Source organism: Myxocyprinus asiaticus, chromosome 11, assembly GCF_019703515.2.
Source record: "Myxocyprinus asiaticus isolate MX2 ecotype Aquarium Trade chromosome 11, UBuf_Myxa_2, whole genome shotgun sequence".
NCBI classification, from domain to species: Eukaryota; Metazoa; Chordata; class Actinopteri; order Cypriniformes; family Catostomidae; genus Myxocyprinus; species Myxocyprinus asiaticus.
The window spans coordinates 48,452,416-48,471,948 of NC_059354.1; the positions used below are offsets into that span (position 1 = coordinate 48,452,416).

Genomic DNA, 19,533 nt, shown 5'->3' on the forward strand with positions numbered 1-19,533 from the left:
TTCTTTGTATCCCGAACAATTCTTCTGGCAGTTGTGGCTGAAATCTTTCTTGTTCTACCTGACCTTGGCTTGGTATCAAGAGATCCCTGAATTTTCCACTTCTTAATAAGTGATTAAACAGTACTGACTGGAATATTCAAGGCTTTGGATATCTTTTTATATCCTTTTCCATCTTTATAAAGTTCCATTACCTTGTTACACAGGTCTTTTGACAGTTCTTTTCTGCTCCCCATGGCTCAGTATCTAGCCTGCTCAGTGCATCCACGTGAGAGCTAACAAACTCATTGACTATTTATACACAGACACTAATTGCAATTTAAAAAGCCACAGGTGTGGGAAATTAACCTTTAATTGCCATTTAAACCTGTGTGTGTCACCTTGTATGTCTGTAACAAGGCCAAACATTCAAGGGTGTGTAAACTTTTGATCAGGGCCATTTGGGTGATTTCTGTTATCATTATGATTTAAAAAGGAGCCAAACAACTATGTGATAATAAATGGCTTCATATGATCACTATCCTTAAATAAAAGACAGTTGTTTTGCATGATCAGTCATATTTTCAAAATCAATGCCAATATTTCACAATTTCTGCCAGGGTATGCAAACTTTTGAGCACAACTGTAATTCTGAACATTTGTTTGTTTTTTTTAATTTTTACTTATTTATTAAAAAGTATTAAAATGTATAGAGGGGTCCGTGTGTGTGTGTGTGTCCAGGTATTCCCTATGCAAATGTCCCCACAAGGATAGTAAAACCTGAAATTTTTGACGTTGTGGGGACAATCAATCAGTCGGTCCCCATGAGGAAAACAGTTTATGAATCAGACTAAATGTTTTTTGAAAATGTAAAAATGCAGAAAGTTTTCTGTGAGGGTTAGGTTTAGGGGATAGAATATAAAGTTTGTACAGTATAAAAACCATTATGTCTATGGAGAGTCCTCATAAAACATGAAAACCCAGCATGAGTGTGTGTGTGTTACGCTTTATTATTTGCATTTTTTCTGTGCAAATCATTAATATAAGAATACTTATATACTTAATACTTAAACTCTTCCCTCGCTGTGGTTTTAGGGACTGATTCTGGATCAAAGAGAACGTATTCTTTCGATGATTTTTACAACGATACCATCAAGTATAAAACATACAATCTCCGCTGGATATCAGGTACGACACCTGAAGACACTTCATATGGATCTGTTTTTTTTCAGTGACCTCCGAATCGCTCTTACACACACTCAATGCTCTGTCTCATTTTCCCCACAGACAATGAATACCTCCACAAAACCAGTGAAGGTCATGTTTACCTGCACAATGCTGAAACTATGGCGAGCTCCATATACCTGAGCAACACGACATTTGTAAGATGCCTCCAATTTCTGTCTTCTTACTGCTTGAAGGACTCATCACATTCAACTTAAATAGCCTCTAATTTTGTCATATGCTGTAGAGAACCTCTTCATTCTCTCCATTCCATATTTAGCTCTTCTGTTTAACTTGTATAAAAATTCCACTCATTTATTTGATTCACAGGCCCAAGTGGATGCCACAGATTACATAGTGTCAGCAGATAGAAAATTTGTCATCTTTGAGAGCAATTACACAAAGGTAACAGGATTGCAGTTGTAAACTACATTTTTTATTGTAAAAAATTCATTCTTGCTGGTATCTCTAACACATTCTTGAAATGCTTCAATAGCAATGGCGTCATTCCTTCAATGCCTCCTATCATATTTACGACATGGAGTCTCAGTGAGTAACGATTATTTGCTGTAGTTTTGTGACTTATTCATTCAGCATAATGTTACTGGAATATGGAGGTGAAATTTTAGCTACAGAGTTCCCAAAGTCATGGAAAACCTGGAAATGTCAGGGTATCCGGCCCAGAAAAGTAATGGAAACTATTATATGTAATATAGCATACAGTATGTACTACCTGTATATATATTTTGTACATTTAAGAAGTATAATTGTAAGTATATATATATATATATATATATATATATATATATATATATATATATATATATATATACACACACATATATAAACACTGCTGCCTTATCCAGTAACCACTGACAGTCATTGGTCAGAAGGTGTGGGAACACTGTGACTAAAACTATCAGTCATATACAGCACATAATACTTCTTTTGGTACTCCTGGCTCAATAACATGTGTCTCGCTTTCTGTTAAATTCAGGGAATTCATCTCTAAGGTTTCGATTCCACCTGTTACACAACTCTTAGTTTGGGCACCGACAGGAAATAAACTGGTGAGTAAACCCGTAAGATCATAATACCTCATCCTCCACTGATTATTACATTACTGAATGGGTCCAATGTCCTCACGACATCAGAATTCCAAACGGAAAGCAGCCCGAGGTATTTTACAAGATCATCCAGGCTTTTGACCATCACAGGATAGTACAAACTGAGCGCAAAAGTGACCGCCCACATTTTCAGCAGCCTTGGTTTCGAAAGTACAGTATTCTTTCCCATTTATTTTCAATAGCCATTTAAAAAAAATTCTTCAATAAAGAGTTCTAGGCCATCTACCAAACTGGGATGAGTCACAACATTACTGACTTTAAATTTGAAGCAAAAAAAGTACAGCATTTGAAAATCAAAAGAAAATACAAGAATTTATCCAAATATGCATACTACCCTCTTGTATTGTGTGCCAAAAACAGTATGTCAATGTTGTAGGGTGTCTGAATCCTCAGTATTCATAAAACAGTAAGAAAAAAAAATACCCAGATGACCTATCTGGCGAGATTCTAAAGTGCGCATCCATCGGACACTTTACTATCCCATAATCCCGCAGGAGCTGAGGAGACGTCACATTTAAAACAATAATAAAATGTAAAAAACGGCTGCGAAACACAAGTCGGACGGCTCTTTTAAAGTGATCGATCCTGTATACCAAGAAAGTTGTTCCTTGTGCTTAAATTGTACTTGTTTAACAAAACCAGAGTAGAGCTGTTACTACGTATATGCCCGGGTCACGGGACAATACCCAGGATCCCGGATATAGTATTTATCAGGAATGTAGGCTCTTCATACTACTCATCTGCATCCATGAAGAAAGCACTTTTATTAAAGGAATATTACGGGTTCAGTATTTACCATGGAAGTGAATGGGGCCAATTTTTGGAGGGTTTAAAAAGGTAGAAATGTGAAGCTTAGAATTTTATAAAAGCACTTACATTAATTCTTCTGTTTGAACTTGTGTTATTTGAGCTGTAAAATTGTTACAATTGTCATTTTTACAGTCGTTTTAGGGTTTGTTGACATTACATTGTCATGGCAACGAAGGTGTAAAATTGGCTATAACTTTACACAGAAAAGGTTAGTGACTAAAATCATGTTAACATTGTTTATGTCTTGTGGCTCTACTTTTGAAAACATGAGTATTTTAACATTCAAAAATTGGCCCTTATTCACTTCCATTGTAAGTTTCTCACTTTAACCCAGATTTTTGCCTTTTTTTAAAAGAAAAGGAGGAGGAGGTCAAAATAAATTTGGGGTAATCAGTATTATGCCACAAATACTGTCGATTGACCTTAACTTGTAAGGAAACCCGGAATATTCCTTTAACGACCAAGAAGTATGTTCTTTATCAAATGCAGTACATACTCTGACAGTTAGCTAAGTCAGTCACAGCCTTTGCACTTGCATTCTTTGAGTGAATTTATGCTCGTATAAAAAACGTAGGTGCACAATAAAAATTGACTTGGTAATTGAGTGTGAGAATAAACACATTATACTTTGTTTGTTGCAAAATATTCATATATACAAACAGTCTTAGAGTGTAAGGAGACGACTCAACTACAGTACATAATTTGCAATGCTTTATGGGAGTAGGCGATTGCTGCAGAGCTCTTTCACCGCAATTTCCATTTCCATGGTAACAGCAAATTCTTTGATTGGTGGATTGTATTTTCACCAGAAATCTATTTTTTTTTTTTTTTTTTTTAAAGATAAAGTTAAAATCACACTGACCTAAGACTTCTACCGAAGCATATAATATTGCCTAACAAACTTGAGGCTGATGGTCGGTGTGTGTTGAACGGTTTATATATTATCTATTGAGCCCTTATGTCTTGTGATAATTGCCATGCAACTTCCACAGGCTTATGTATGGAATTATAATATTTACCTCAAAATGAATGCCACTGCCGAGGCTGTAAAAGTCACACATAATGGAATAGTGAACCAGATTCTAAATGGAGTACCAGACTGGGTTTATGAAGGTAAGTCATGTGTTCATCATAATATCAAATTGAAATTCCTATATATTTTTACATCAGTGAATCTGACTACTTTTGTTTTGTTTTTATTGCTCAATAGAGGAAGTTTTTGCCTCCAACGAAGCCATTTGGTGGTCTCCACAGTCGAAGTATCTGGTTTATCTACAAATTAACGACTCTGGAGTTCACAACATTGAGTACTCGCTGTACGGAAATGACCAGTACCCCACCACAATATTTATCCCCTATCCAAAGGTAAATATTAGTTATAAGTGAGCGCATTTACATGCACGCATAGGTGGTCATGTATAAGCCTTAAATGGGGTTCCTTTCTTTGAGAAAGGTCATAAAAGGTTTAAAACAAATTGACAAATTATCAATATTTTTGCCCATTACCCAGATTTTGCATTGCATGTAAACACCTTACCGTTGTTTTTACCAGCTTACCCCAGTGTACACAAGTGTTGTGTTGCATGCTTGTTTATGTTTTGATGTCAAAGGCAGAGAATAACCCGATGATTTCAAGTCTCATGTGAACACGGTTTTCTTGCATTGTCTGATTTTTTTAAAGCTGATTTTTTAGGGTTATTAGCATATTGGTGTGCATGTAATCACTAGGTGCCATACCATGATGAAATTTTACTCTTATCTAAAATAAAATGAACAAACTATAGCATGACTTGCGTGCAGTGACGTATCGCAAATCTGTAAGGACTCCCATGAAATATGAGACAGGCGCCACCCATGAGCGGTGATATCATAAATGAATAATTTCATGAATGCTGATTTACATACTGTACAGTCAGCACAGGACTCTAACTTATCTTTACATAAAATATTCAATACATTGACAGCTATGCTATGGAGCGTTTCATTTAGAACAAAATCAGGTTTAATTAAAGAGTGCGTAGGTGTTATTATAAACGATTGTTGGCTCCAAATTCCAGATTTACTTTCTGTGGACCAAATCTCTTTAAAGATCACAAAATATCTATGACTTTCTTAGTTCTCTCTCTCTCATAAACATAACATTCAGATTTTTGTGATTGTATTTTGTGGTGGCAACTCAAGGTGATCGACGGGGAATTTAAAATGAATAAATTTAAATCAGTTTGAATCAGTTTGATTCAGTTACAGCCAAATATGTGACACTGATTCAGAATCAAGGGTTCAATGTGGGATCAACACCCCATAGTGTCAAACAGCGAAACATTTAGAAACATTTCGAAACAGTATGCCGTAGGGAGGCCTCATTTGCTGAAATCATGTGAATTGGCCAATTTGATATGCGCTCCGAAGCACTGGTTCGAAATAAGATTCGTAAAGGTTTCGAAGCTTCGTGAAGCAGTGTTTCGAACGCTCCCATCACAAATAAAAATGACTGTTTTGAGCGACCCGCCCTGACTGACACAGCAACATTGACTCAAACAACAGCAGGAGTATGGGGTGAGACTATGTTTGTTTTCACACAGCTCTTTTGAACACTCCCCATCTCTCGTGGATCAAACAATGTTTATTTTTGCAGTTCTGTTTGGTGATGCTAGTGGCGCAGAAATTATGCACTTCAACTTTAAATACAGTAGGGGTGAAATAGTGTTAATCTAGCCCTCTCTTCAGGGCCGTTTCCTGGTATAAGCGGGCGCTTAGGGCCCCCAAGCCACCAGGGGGCCCCGCAAAGCAAGGTGGGTTTTTTTATATACTAAAAGCAGGCCTCTGTTATGGCTCAATTAGACAGGTATAGGGGACCCCCTTGTGGCCGGAGAGGGAATGGAATATGAAATGGTGTGTGGGGGTTTTAAGACCAATGGTAGAATGGAAGAGTGTTTGGGAAACCTGTTTGAAAGCAGTAATTATTTATGAAAGTTGAAAGACTGTTCTATATAAGCAAATCTTAGAAAAACTGTATTGGTTCATAACCCCATGGGATCCTTTTGCCAATGCTTCTATGCAGTATAACTGTTGCAAGACAATAACAGCATGCTTCACAGACGACGAGATGAAATGTAAGAACTGCGCAAGATTATTTGACTTGTTTCATCATTAGTCTGTGGTGTCATTTCTCCCTACGAAGGCAGGCTCCGTCATTCCCAGAGCAAAGCTGTTTGTGATTGATGTTGAAAATCCATCCAAACAGTCTGAAGTGGTGGTACCGAAATCCATCAGCGCTGGGTGTGTCCTCCTAATGTTTCCCATGTTCACACTTTCACAATGTTTTGTGTCTGAAACATAAGCTAAAAAGCATTCAACTTACTCAAGAGTTCAGCATAATGTCATTTAGTGTGTTTATTGTGCCGTTTCTCCCAGTGATCACTACCTGAGCTCAGTCACGTGGGTCACAGATGAGCGACTGGCCGTTCAGTGGATGCCGCGCAGACAGGATCGAGTTCTTCTGCAGATTTACGACTATGATGGCACTAACTGGAAAGAAAGCTCGGTGAGAGTCTATTACATTACAGTTATTACAAACATTACAATTCCCTAAGGTGTCCTCAATACACCACCACTGGAAAAAAAAGTTGCGATTATTAAAGAATGGTCTGATCACAGTTTTTATCTAACTGCAGTTATTTGAGATAACTGCAATTATTGTGCACTTTAAAATCTGAATATATAAATGTCATGAACAATGCATTTGTGTGTCTTTAAGTTGAACTCCATGTGTTACTGAGCCACACCGTGGATGTCAACCAGAGCAGCTCCTGTCTGGAAGAGCATGTGAAGCACTTGTCAAGCACTCAGAGGTGTGCTGTCAGAGGCTCACGCCAAACTCCCGCGAAAATAAACAAACAAATATTAACTTTGATAGTGAACATAAAGCACTCCGGCTTCACTGTAAACGATCGTGTAATGGCAAAAGTTCCTGGTCATGGCGGGCTCATTCACGCAGTGATACAGAGGAGGAGACGCACACTTACTCTATTTCTCTGGAGTGATAAAATGATGTAATAAAATCTCAAAGGTTTTGCTTCATGAGAAATAAGAGCTCGTGGGTTAATCAAAGAGCATTAAAATAACGTGTGAAATTGAAGAAATTAGGACAGAAATATTTTACTATTGCATTATATAATATATAGTACAAATATATATTCATATTTTATTTAAAAAATAATAATTCTATAATAGATCTATTGATCATCTACATCTGATATGGAGTTTGTGTGGAGCGACCACATATTCCGCTGAGCAGCGCATCACGAGTCTCTGCGCGTGTCGACAGAGCGGCGCTCGTTCAGTAAAGCGTGGTGCCAGAGACTACTTAGCTGTGCATGCTGACTGTATATTTATTATTAAACACAGCCTTTTACGATTCACAAAGCTTTTGGATGACTGTAAGAGCCTGAATAAAATGCACAAGTTATATGGACTACTTTAATGGTGATTTATGTCATTCTTTCAGCTTGATAGTAATGTCAATGACCAACATGCGGTAACATTTGGATCAGGCTCGTCGGACCGATATCTGATCCGGGTAAAAAACGTCAGTATCGGACCCGATACCGATCCAGGTATCGGATCGGTGCCATCCCTAGTAAAAATGACTTTTTAAGGTGTATGAAGCACACATGCAACTTAAGAAATGACAATTTAAATGACAATTAATCGCGAAAGGCCTGAAAGAAACAATCGTCATAATCGCAATAATTTGTTCAGCCAAATTTCATAATCGTGACAGCCCTAATTTGCTTAATTAGTATTTTTGTCTTGTTTTCCAATAAAATCAATTTTTTAAAACAAGATAAATTTACTTGACAAGTGAAAATGCATAAGATAATTGTTATTTATAGATATTTATTGTTTAACTATACAAAATTTAGTGAGGTTTATGCTTAAAAACAAGAAAAAAAAAAACAGTTTATCAATTGGGTAAGAAAAATAAACTTAATTCAAAGGAAAAACAAGTTTATTTTTTACGCCATTGGCAGATTTTTTTCTTCTTGTTTTAAGCGTAAAGTTTTCTACATTTTTTCAGAATTCTCTGAAAGCAAGACTTGAAGAAATATTCCGGGTTCAATATAAGTTCAATACAAGTTAAGCTCAATCGACAGTATGTGACATAATAATGATTACCACAAATGTAATTTGACTGAATTCCTCCTTTTCTTTAAAAAAAAAAAAAGAAAAGCAAAATTCTCGGTTCCAGTGAGGCACTTGCAATGGAAGTGAATGGGGGCCAATCCATAAACATTAAAATAATCACTTTTTAAAAAGTATAGTCACAAGACAAACAATGTGTGTTAACATGATTTTAGTGAGAAAGCCAATTTTACAGCTTCATTGCCATGACGTACAATACTAAAATGACAGTAAAAACGACTTTACAGCTCAAATAACACATGAGTTTTAACAGAAGAATTAATGTAAGTGCTTTTATAAAATTATAAGCTTCACATTTCTGCCATAAAAACCCTCCAAAAATTGGCCCCATTGACTTCCATTGTAAGTGTCTCACTGTAACGGTTAATTTTTGCAGTAATTAATATTATGCTACAAATGCGGACGATTGAACTTGTATTGAACCTGCAATATTCCTTTAATATCTTATGCCAATTTCACTTGTCAACTAAATAAATCTTGTTTTAGGAATATTTAGATATTTTTACTGGAAAACAAGACAAAAATACTAATTAAGAAAATTAGTATTATTATTTTTGTTAGTTGTAGGTGTAAATGAAGATTGTGTTTGATTGTTCAAACTCTGTCGTGTGTTAAAATTAGATTCCATGATCTCCACATTGTTTTTTTTACAGAAATTTGAGCAAAAGAGCAAAACTGGATGGGTTGGACGGGTGAGATCATTCAACAATCACATTAAATCTTCAAATTATCAAGATTTTCACTAAAATGTGAAATCTTACGATATATAATGCTCTGTTTTCTCCTCACAGTACTTCCCTTCACCTCCTTACTTTGCTGCAGATAACATGAGCTTTTACAAAGTTATGAGTAATGACAACGGCTATAAACATCTTCACTATGTGAATGGTGTAAGTCATTTAGTAATTTTTTTATTTATTACTGTTCTATTCTAAACACCTGCTGCTTCTAGTGCAATTGTGTAAACAAATATCTAAAATATTCAATTGGTCACAGACGTATGTGCTACATTCTTTGGCCAATAACAATTGAATATATTATATTACACAAAAACACTGTGATAATAGCTTAGCAAGTTTTTATCAGTGAACTCTGTTGTTGTCTTTGCAGGGAAAAGCAACACCCATTACCTCAGGCAAATGGGAAGTGATATACATCTCAAAAGTAACCAAAGACGCTATGTGAGTGTGAAATGTAGACAGTGAAAAAAACATTTCTTGTTGCTGTAACATTCCTGCACACCTGTGAAATGTGCTCTTTCCACAGATACTATGTGAGTAATGAGCACATGGGAAGACCTGGACAGAGAAACCTTTACAAGTAAACATGCTGTTAATCATTAACAAATATATAAAGATAACTTTAAACCGTGTCATGACCAGATGCAATGCAATAAGATTCCAGCAACTAGCATTTTATCTGTCCACACCAAACGCGTATCTAATGCGTGACGTGGCACTATCACAGTCATTTAGAACATATTATGTTTAATGTTCATTATGATTTTGGACCAATGAGAGTTCACAGTGGGCGACTTTCCAGCATGACGTGGCAGCAATAGGTTAAATTCGGAATAGCATACTACCATACTAATCTTACTATTTGTGCCGTATAATTTAGAATTTAGCCATAGAAATGCTTCATGTCTGGTTGGGACACGGTGTTAGGCAACATGGCAAAACTAACCAGCTAGACCAGTTTGTCTTCTTAATGTTCTACTGTATTACGATGTATTGTAATAAATGATAGATCATTTGTTCATGCTTTGATTCTCAGTAGGACTGGGCGGTATATCTCAGATTAGTGGTAAAACTTTACAACAAGGTACCATTCATTAACATTAATGTAATAGGTATAATTAACAAACAAAATATTTTTTACAGCATTTGAATATTTGTTAAAAAAAAAGTTAATTGTTAGTTCATAGTGCATTAACTAATGTTAACATTTACTTTTGATTTTAAAAATGAATGAGTATATGCTGAAATTAAGATTAAGCAAGATTAATAAATGCTGTATAAGTATTGCTCATCGTTAGTTCATGTAATCAAATGGAACCTTATTGTAAAATGTTACAAAAAGAAATTATACATCAATACATTTCAGTCTTTTGGCGATATTAAATGTATATCTCGATATTTATGCATTTGCTCTGAAATTGATAAAGTGTTGTTTTTTTGTTGTTGTTTTTTGTTTTGTTTTTTCAATCACAGGAACAATAATTTCAACCAAAAAGCCATTGTAGCCAAGTAAATTCAAAAATGTTCAATACATGAACTAAAACAGTAAAATCTTACAAATAATGAAGGCATATTTTCCATTAAATTAACACAAGGAAGACTGACATTTAATCTTAATACACAACTCTCTGGAATACTCGATTCTGATTGGTCAGTGGCGCCATCTAGTGGTCTGATATTTCTTAGTAACAACCGCACATCCACGTATCAGACCACTCATCTGGGTATCTGTTTCTCGGATCACTGTGCAATCTCTACAAGTAAGCTGATAAAATAATTTCAACTCAGTTCAATATTTCATGTTTATTCATTTGGCAAGTAGTCTTTAATGAGATGGATTATGAGCAGTCAGACGGTAATTAATTACAAAATAAACACCAACAGAACTCATATGTAAACCGGAGGTGGATTTCAGATGTTCAGTGATTTCTTTCTTCTCACATAATTACTTGATTTCAGTGCAAATCAGTGTTTCATGCCCATTTATTTATTTGGCAAGTTGTCTTGTAATAAGCTGGATAATGAGCTGTTAGATGGTCATTTTCATAAAATAAACACCAACAGAACTAAAAAAAAACCAGAGGTGGGTTTTAGCTGTTCAGCAATTTCCTTTTTCTCAAATTACAATTTCAATGCAAATCAATTTTATGTCCATGTATTTATTTATTTATTTGCTTAGTGGCCATGTAATAAGCAGGATAATAAACAGTCAGCCAGTCGTTATCGCAAAATAAACCCCTTCAGGGTGATACAAGTCCTGTACCCTGGCATTATTTTTCAATAACAACCGGCAGATTGTACATTATCCCTTACATATTAATTTATATGCAACAATATAAAAATATCATAATCATAAATATAATAAATATAATCATAATAAACAGCAATTACCTACATATATATTTTACTAAAACACACACATATTATATATATATATATATATATATATATATATATATATATATATATATATATACATACATACACACACACACACACACACACACACACACACACACGTATGTATGTATGTATGTATATACAATACATTTCTGGATCGAATGTTCCAATTCATTCTTTCCAATTTATTTTTTATTTTTTTTTATTACTCAAGTTTAAATCTCGGTCTTAAAATGTAAGAATCACAAGTAACACTTTACAATAATGTTTCATTCCTTAATGTTAGTTAACTACAGTTAACATGAACTAACAATGAACAATACTTTTTCTGCACTTATTAATCTTGGTTAATGTTCATTTCAACATATACTAACACATTTATAAAATTAAAAGATGTATGTTAACATTAATGCATTATGAACTAACAATGAACAGTTGTATCTTTATAAATTAACATTAACCAAGATTAAGAAATGCTGTAAAAACATTGTTCATTGTTAGTTCATAATACCAAATGCTTTTACTAACGTTGACAAATAGAGACTTAGTGTTACCGAATCACAAAACTAATGACATAAAGAGCTGTAGCTTTTATATGACCAGCAAAATCATCACAAATACAGTATATTGTGAATATTCAAAATATTGCCCAGCCCTCAGTATAAAAATAATAATAATATTTTGTTGCATATTTTCTTAACAAATTTACAATACCTTAATAATGATATGACTTGGGATTGCCACTATAAAATGTTGCATTAAAAAAAATTATTTTTATATTTCCGCAGGATTTCTATCACTAAGAGTGGTCATTCAGCCCCTGTGTGCCTCACCTGCTCACTGTATCAGGACAGGTGTCAGTATAACTCTGCTCATTTCAGCATTAATGCCTCATACTTCCGCATGGACTGTTACGGTGAGTGAACACGCTTCACACCTGCTCACACCTGCGAGATTCACTCAGAACAACCTGCAAAATAACTCTTGTAGGATTATCTGAGGTGATGGGTAACTGTGTACTGAATCTAATAAACCCTGGTTTTACAGGTCCTGGGCTTCCGCTCTTTACACTGATGGAGAACAGAGGCGCCGCTAAAGGTTTGCATTACATATCTATATGTTTAAAAGAAGCACTTGATGAAATAAGTCTAGCCTCCTGAGACCCGAGCGTGACTGCGGTGCGCAAAAAAAAAATCCAATCATTGCCAACTGTGTTAAAATAAAATTATACATCATCATTGTTCCATGTCTGGCAACTTCATTTTCCATATTTATCATACCTAACACTTTTACTGTAACTAACATATTAACATGAAAAACAAAACTATTAATAATATGTTTATTTACATGAAAATACTATTTAAAGGGGACCTATTATGCAAAATTTACTTTTACATGGTGTTTGAACATAAATGTGAGTCGGCAGTGTGTGTACACAACCACCCTACAATGTTAAGTCCACCCACTCCTCTTTCTTATATTTCTATTAATCAAAAACAGGGTCTCAAAATGACTGGTTTTCGTATCCACTCTAAAGTGACGTCACTTTAGAGCAGGCCACGCCCACGACTGGTGACGGACTCCACCCCATTATCATAGATCCTTCCCTGAGTGATCGACACACAGTCCGCCATTTTTTTCCGCGCTGGAGCAGTTACAGTGAAAAGAATAATGTCTCAGCTTCGTAAGCATCATAAGTGTTCTGTTGTTGGCTGTAAAAGCGAACATAAGAGTCTTCATGTACTCCCGGCATCAGAGCCACTGAAGACGCAGTGGACAAGTTGTTTTTGAAGCAAATGTGCCCCAAAACAAACCAAAATTCGTGTATGTTTGTGCAAATCATTTTACACCGGACTGCTTTGTGAATGAGGGTCAATATAAAGCAGGATTTTCTAAAAAATTGACTCAAGCATGGATCAGTACCAACTGTTCCTGTTCCAGCTTTATATCCTGAAGATGTAAGTATCGCACTTTATATTTTGTGAATGTTTGCAATTTGCCTTTCCGAATGTGCTTGTTATCTGATTCCACGGCTAATGCAGCTGAAGTTACCATTGTCTCTGATTGTATTCACGGAGAACAGAGCTATGTCGTTATAGCTTGTTTGCACATGACGTCATGTCACTGCGTTGCTGTGGCGTGAAATGCAGATGGAGGGCAGGAAGTGATTTTCTACATAAGCACTATCACAAACTCAAAATGCCTATGTTTTGCGTCATTTACGGTTGCTCATACATATGGCTGAACTCCGGTATTTATGGTGTCAGTCATATTGGTTCTGATTTCTTGTTGCTATAGTATCCGATGCACGAGCTGTAAAGGCACAGTCCTCTTCCGGAAAGGGGGCGGGGAGCAGCAGCTCATTTGCATTTAAAGAGACACACACGAAAACAGCGTGTTTTTGATTCCACCCAAAACGAGGCATTTACAACATGGTATAATAAATGATCCGTGGGGTATTCTGAGCTGAAACTTCAGACACATTATGGGGACACCTGAGACTTATATTACATCTTGTAAAAAGGGGCATAATAGGCCTCCTTTAATTACATTAAAAGAGGTATTTAATTAAAAATGTCAAGTTCTGGCCGTATATTCCTGGAATTTATCCGATCAGGATGAACAACTATGACCTCACACCCTCAACTAACAAATAGGTTTTGATTAACTTTACTTTGAAAACAAAATTATACAAAGTAGAATTAGTTTATGATAACTGAGAAAGAATATTTAGATCTGCTAAAGTCTGTATCTTTGACAAAATCAATCCGCATAAGAAAACAAGGGCAATCTAATGTTGAACTGTCTTTTTACACAAAAAGAATGTAGCCTAAAACTAAAAAAAAAAAAAAAAAAAAAAAAAAAAAAAAAAAAAAAAAAAAGAGCATTATGTTTGTTTTTCCTTAAATTTGTTATTATCCTCCCATTCAGTGAGTGAATAATTAGCCTTTCCTTATTCTGCACACATGAATTTGCACACAGGAGCCAGATACTTGTGCAGATAATAATCATTAGACACAATGAACAAACTGATTTGATGTTCAGGATTGTGAACGCTAACACACATCAGTATGTAGAACTAAACACTGTCAGGATTTATGCATAGGCAAGTTCAGAGACACTTCATAATCTTTTTACGAGCACTACAGAAAAGAACGGAGAATAAAAAGCACATTTTCCTGTGTATCTTCCTTTGAAGGTTCGGTTTTCATCATTAATTTGCCTTGTGAAAAAAGCTGACATCACTTCTGTAACAGCTTTGACTTTTTTATTAAGTCTGTAGTTTTGACTGTACCCAGCAGCTAAACAATTTGCATAAAAAATTTGAGTGAATAAGATGCGATAAAATTTGCTCACCCAAAAGTTGCTGGAGAAGAGTGTAATTGAACTATGCCCAGACAAGCTTAAACATGCGCACTCCTCCGGAACTGGACCACGGATCGCTTGACAACCGCGGATGCTCTAGCACATGTTGAGTGTTGTTAAACTCACCGCTGAGTTTTGCGCAGAGAGCGCTTGGATGTTTACAGCGATTTTATAAAAATAATTTGGAAGGTCAGATAAAAGTGATTGGCGGGCCTCATCGAATCACTGAATTGCATTAAATAAAAATATTACATCATACCGGGAGACTTTTAGAAGTGTTGGAACGCAAGAAAAAACTGCTGGTATTCTGTAGACTAAATTAGAGAAGTGCAGGTACTGCGTACTGGTGAGTACCCACCCACTTCAAGAACTGGGATGCTCCCTATTTAGTGAATGACTTAACCTCCAGTGTGCTGTCTGTCTGCACTAGTCTCAGAACAGTTAGAAATGCACCTTATTTTCATCCTAACTCCATATAAAGCCTCTGAAAGCAACATTTTTTAGCTTTTGGAAGAATACATTTATTCTGAATGTGAAAATGCACAGTAAATATAGGATATAGGAGTACATTGTGTTTAGCAGCGTGGTGTTTCACGATAAATCGCTAACATTTTCAAAATGGCATATCGGATGAAACTAGAGACTCTTGTCTTTTCACTCAAACAGGTTTCAATGTAAAAACTTAACTGGGTTTCTTACCAGATGTAGTTTTGTTGGCATTTCTCCCAAAGTCAAACTTCGCTGTGATCGGCACCATGTTGATTTGTCACATGACTCTGTGCTTCGAAAGTTTAACCCTTTACGGAGAGCACAGACCTCTAAACTGAGATCAGTCGGTTTAAATGAATTTAAATTATGTGTTGCGTATAGCGAAGCCAAAATACAACATCCACGCATGTGTACAAGGGGTCGCAGAAGGCTAGAGAAGGAAATTCTGTCATTCTTCAATAATGACGCATTTTAAATTTTTTAATAAACTCTTCCTTTAATGATTTGAAGTTAATGTGAATTTCTGTGTTGTTTAAGAGATTCAGGTGCTTGAGGACAATAAGAAACTGGAAAAAATTCTGACTACTGAACTTCTGATGCCGACAATCAAACGCTCCACACTGAAAATTGCAGGATTTAGTATGTTTAGCGCTTTTTTCCAAGCACATACAGTAGGATTTGAGAATCAGATTTGTAGTTTTATATTGTTTGATTATCTTTCCACAGCTCTCTGGTATCAAATGATGTTCCCACCAAACTTTGATTCCTCCAAAAAGTACCCTCTTTTAATTCAAGTGTGAGTTTCCATATCTATTTATTAATCTTGTGCGTTGCCTTTAGTAAAAATACAGATCTATACGGTGCGTTTCTTTATTTTCTTTTTTTCTTTTTCAATAGTTTCTGTAATATGAATATTCCCTGTAATCTCTCAACTAATGAGGTCACAAACAGTTCCATTATTTTTGTCTAAACATTTACTTAAGATAAAATATGAAGAGTTGTTTTTAAAAAACAAAATATCTTGAGTTACGTTTATATTTCTTGCCCCATTTCCAAATTGGTTTATTTTTCTTGTTTTAAAAATAAATCTAGTGAAATGCTTTGCTTAAAATGAGAAACAATTTGCCACGTAATTCAAGATATATTCTCTTAAAAGATGCCTTATTACCTTAAACAGTTTTGATTTTTAAGTGCATTTCTTAATTTGTTTTAAATTGATACCAAATGAAAATTCTGTCAAACGTATACGACTTTCTTTTTTCTGTGGAACACAGAATGGGCAAAATGCAAATGTTTTATTTTTGGTATGGAAAAAGATGCAATGGAAATGAATATTGACTGTGACTAACGTTCTGCCTTGTGTTAGATTTTTAAAGATATTTAATTTGTAAAGGAACACAAGACATAAATGCTGATTTGGAAAGTTATTTCTTTGCAGTGAAAAGCATGCAATTTTCATGAATAGTATTTATAAACGAATTAGCAAAATTGCTGTTTAGAATAGTTTTACTGTAGATGGAGAATAGCATGTCACATGTCAACATTTCAAAAGCATTTCATGTGAACTACCCATCTTTAATTTCATTACAAAGATATATTTTATGACATTTTTAAATTGCTGCATAGTAGCTGTTTGGGACGTTTCTTTGTAACAGTTTTGTTTTTCATGTTCATGGTAAAGGTATGGAGGTCCGTCCAGCCAGAACACGGATTATGTCTTTCGTCTGGAGTGGGTGACGTACCTGTGCAGCACAGAGAAGGTGGTCATTGCCAGATTTGATGGCAGGGGAAGTGGTTACCAGGGTGATGAGATAATGCACGCCATCTACGAGCGACTGGGAACATATGAGGTGGAAGATCAGATCTCGGCCGTGAGGTGAGGCGAAGACAACGATGTGCACACGCTCTGTGCTAACGACTTGCACGAGTGATGATAACGTAGAATCATTTAGCGTGATGTAACACTCACAGACGTACCAGCAATACGAGGCAGACATGACTCAAATCTGACGGCTTCCTACAAGAGGGAAAGTGCTTGTTGTGGAGCGTGTGTCAAAAACAGGTTGATTAAGGTCAAGCTGACTGAAAGCAAAGTTGTCATATGTAGTTTTTAATTATTCTTATTATTTTAAAAATAGTTTTTAATATGTAATAATAATAAATTGAAAAGAAGCATAAACTATGGAAGCCTGTTTTGTCCATGGTTTATCGCTTTTTTTGCTGTCTTGAGTGTAAATCACTGCAGAATCATTCCAGAGACTTCATTCAGGACTGCAATGTCAGAGGAGCAGGAGCGCATCATGCATCTCATTAATTAAGGCCTGACGACAGCTGAAATAACTTTGTGCCATTGAAGCACTGTATACATTGAAGCACTGTATTTTTGGGAAATAAAGTGTTCTGGTATGTCCAAAGCTTCATTCATCTGAAAATCACATGACTGCTTCGGTATGTGGTTCAAAAGAAGCACAAGTCCCATTAAAATTTGAACCCAACACAGTCACATAAGCATTTCACACCCATTTAATAAAAAGTTACAGCCCATCCCACAAGCATATTTATTTTCCAGTCTAGACATTAATAATCAGTTATTAATTTAGTCTCAGACATTGTTTTTATTTTTAAGAGAACACAGTAACTTCTTAACTCATGAAACCTTTTTAGCCTTCATTTGCTTATTAGATATTTATTTATAAACACTTTAGTTAAAAAAGACGAAAACGGGGGCCTGGGTCGTGAGTTCGAATCCAGGGGTGCTGAGTGATCCCAGCCAGGTCTCCTAAGCAACCAAATTGGCCCGGTTGCTAGGGAGGGTAGAGTCACATGGGGTAACCTTTTCATGGTCACTATAATGTGGTTCTCGCTCTCGTTGGGGCATGTGGAGAGTTGTGCATGGATGCCGCGGAGAATAGTGTGAAGCCTCCACACACGCTAGGTCTCCGCGGTAACACGCTCAGCAAGCCACGTGATAAGATGCACAGATTGACGGTCGCAGACGCAGAGGCAACTGATATTCATCCTCCGCCACCCGGATTGAAGCGAGTCACTACGCCACCACGAGGATTTAGAGCGCATTGGGAAGTGGGCATTCCAAAAAGGGGAGAAAAAAAACCTACATAATAGCGTTGATAAATTCTGGATTTATTACTAGTTGACCGCCAGTTGGTAGTAAAATGATCCTTGTACAGAAGCTTTGAGTACGAACCCAATTTCAGTACATTTGTAATGAAAGCCCTTTTGCTTTATAAAACTTCATTTTCCCATCATTACTCCATGGATACCAGATGATGACTGAGAGATGCAGGTCAGCAGACTTGCAAATCACTAGATAACTGATATAAAATCCATCTCATTGACCTAGAGAAATCTACTGTTGCAATAAACAGAAAATGAAGATGCTGTGCCTGTGACATTTTAAGCTGCTCCAGGCGCCAAAATGGTTTTTTTCGCGGGAACTTGAAGTGAAATCATGAGAACAGAAGAGTAAATTAAGTCGTGATGACAAGAAAAAAAGACGGGCTTCCGAATACAATGGCTACAGTGACTTAAACATATATTAATCAAAAGCTTATTAAAAGCTAACTTTCAAGAGCTTGTTTTCACAGTGTGAATCTCTGGAACTTGTCTTTTGGGGGCATAACGACTAAAAGCAGCTTCAACTGATCTACAGTATCATGGTTTGCATTACTGCATGGTGTGCCAAAAAATAAGCATTAGAAGACATTAAACTATGGTTTGGACCATATTTTGATAGACAGAATCACTTTGGACACATTTAATGATAAAAAATAAAACAAATCTCAACTATCACCTACACAAGATTTTGTTTTGGAATATCGTCATAATTGTTAATGTGACTGTCTGTGCTTAATTTCAGAAAATTCATTGAAATGGGTTTTATTGACAAAGACAGAATTGCGATGTGGGGTTGGGTAAGTGGAATCTCTCCCTAGACACTTTAATTTAAGTGCTAACATGTCTGTAAATGCTAACAATGAGTTTTATGTTGGTTTGACATAGCTAAAATGCTGTCAACATACCAGACTGGTCTCATGAACATTACGTGACCGTGGCAACATTTTTGCAAAACGAAATTACGTGCCTTATTGCACGTTTGGCTGCAGTTTCCCAGTGAAATGTCCAGTGGGGGGCGCCAAAAATGAGTGCAATGGTGTCATAATCAGACAAGGTTTTAA

The 19,533-nt window shown here is 35.9% G+C and overlaps 1 protein-coding gene across 5 annotated transcripts in view; it reads left to right on the top strand.

Annotated features, from left to right (window-relative positions):
• The window catches only part of fap (fibroblast activation protein, alpha), a 28,017-nt gene that overhangs the window by 3,706 nt on the left and 4,778 nt on the right, over positions 1-19,533 (top strand). For 2 of the 5 annotated variants that reach the window (XR_007898494.1, XM_051710635.1), the window contains exons 3-21: positions 1,072-1,164; positions 1,264-1,358; positions 1,531-1,605; positions 1,697-1,749; positions 2,198-2,270; positions 4,130-4,250; positions 4,348-4,502; positions 6,319-6,416; positions 6,552-6,681; positions 8,996-9,034; positions 9,134-9,232; positions 9,453-9,523; positions 9,609-9,662; positions 12,271-12,398; positions 12,530-12,580; positions 15,875-15,976; positions 16,064-16,133; positions 17,019-17,213; positions 19,215-19,269. Coding sequence is in view for 1 of the 5 variants with exons in the window: in XM_051710635.1 (XP_051566595.1) it covers positions 1,072-1,164; positions 1,264-1,358; positions 1,531-1,605; positions 1,697-1,749; positions 2,198-2,270; positions 4,130-4,250; positions 4,348-4,502; positions 6,319-6,416; positions 6,552-6,681; positions 8,996-9,034; positions 9,134-9,232; positions 9,453-9,523; positions 9,609-9,662; positions 12,271-12,398; positions 12,530-12,580; positions 15,875-15,976; positions 16,064-16,133; positions 17,019-17,213; positions 19,215-19,269 (1,757 nt within the window). In the remaining 4 variants the exon portion in view is untranslated. Of the gene's footprint in view, positions 1-1,071; positions 1,165-1,263; positions 1,359-1,530; positions 1,606-1,696; positions 1,750-2,197; positions 2,271-4,129; positions 4,251-4,347; positions 4,503-6,318; positions 6,417-6,551; positions 6,682-8,995; positions 9,035-9,133; positions 9,233-9,452; positions 9,524-9,608; positions 9,663-12,270; positions 12,399-12,529; positions 12,581-15,874; positions 15,977-16,063; positions 16,134-17,018; positions 17,214-18,942; positions 19,270-19,533 lie in introns of all 5 variants that reach the window. The other 3 variants (XR_007898496.1, XR_007898495.1, XR_007898497.1) reach the window with 2 other exon arrangements.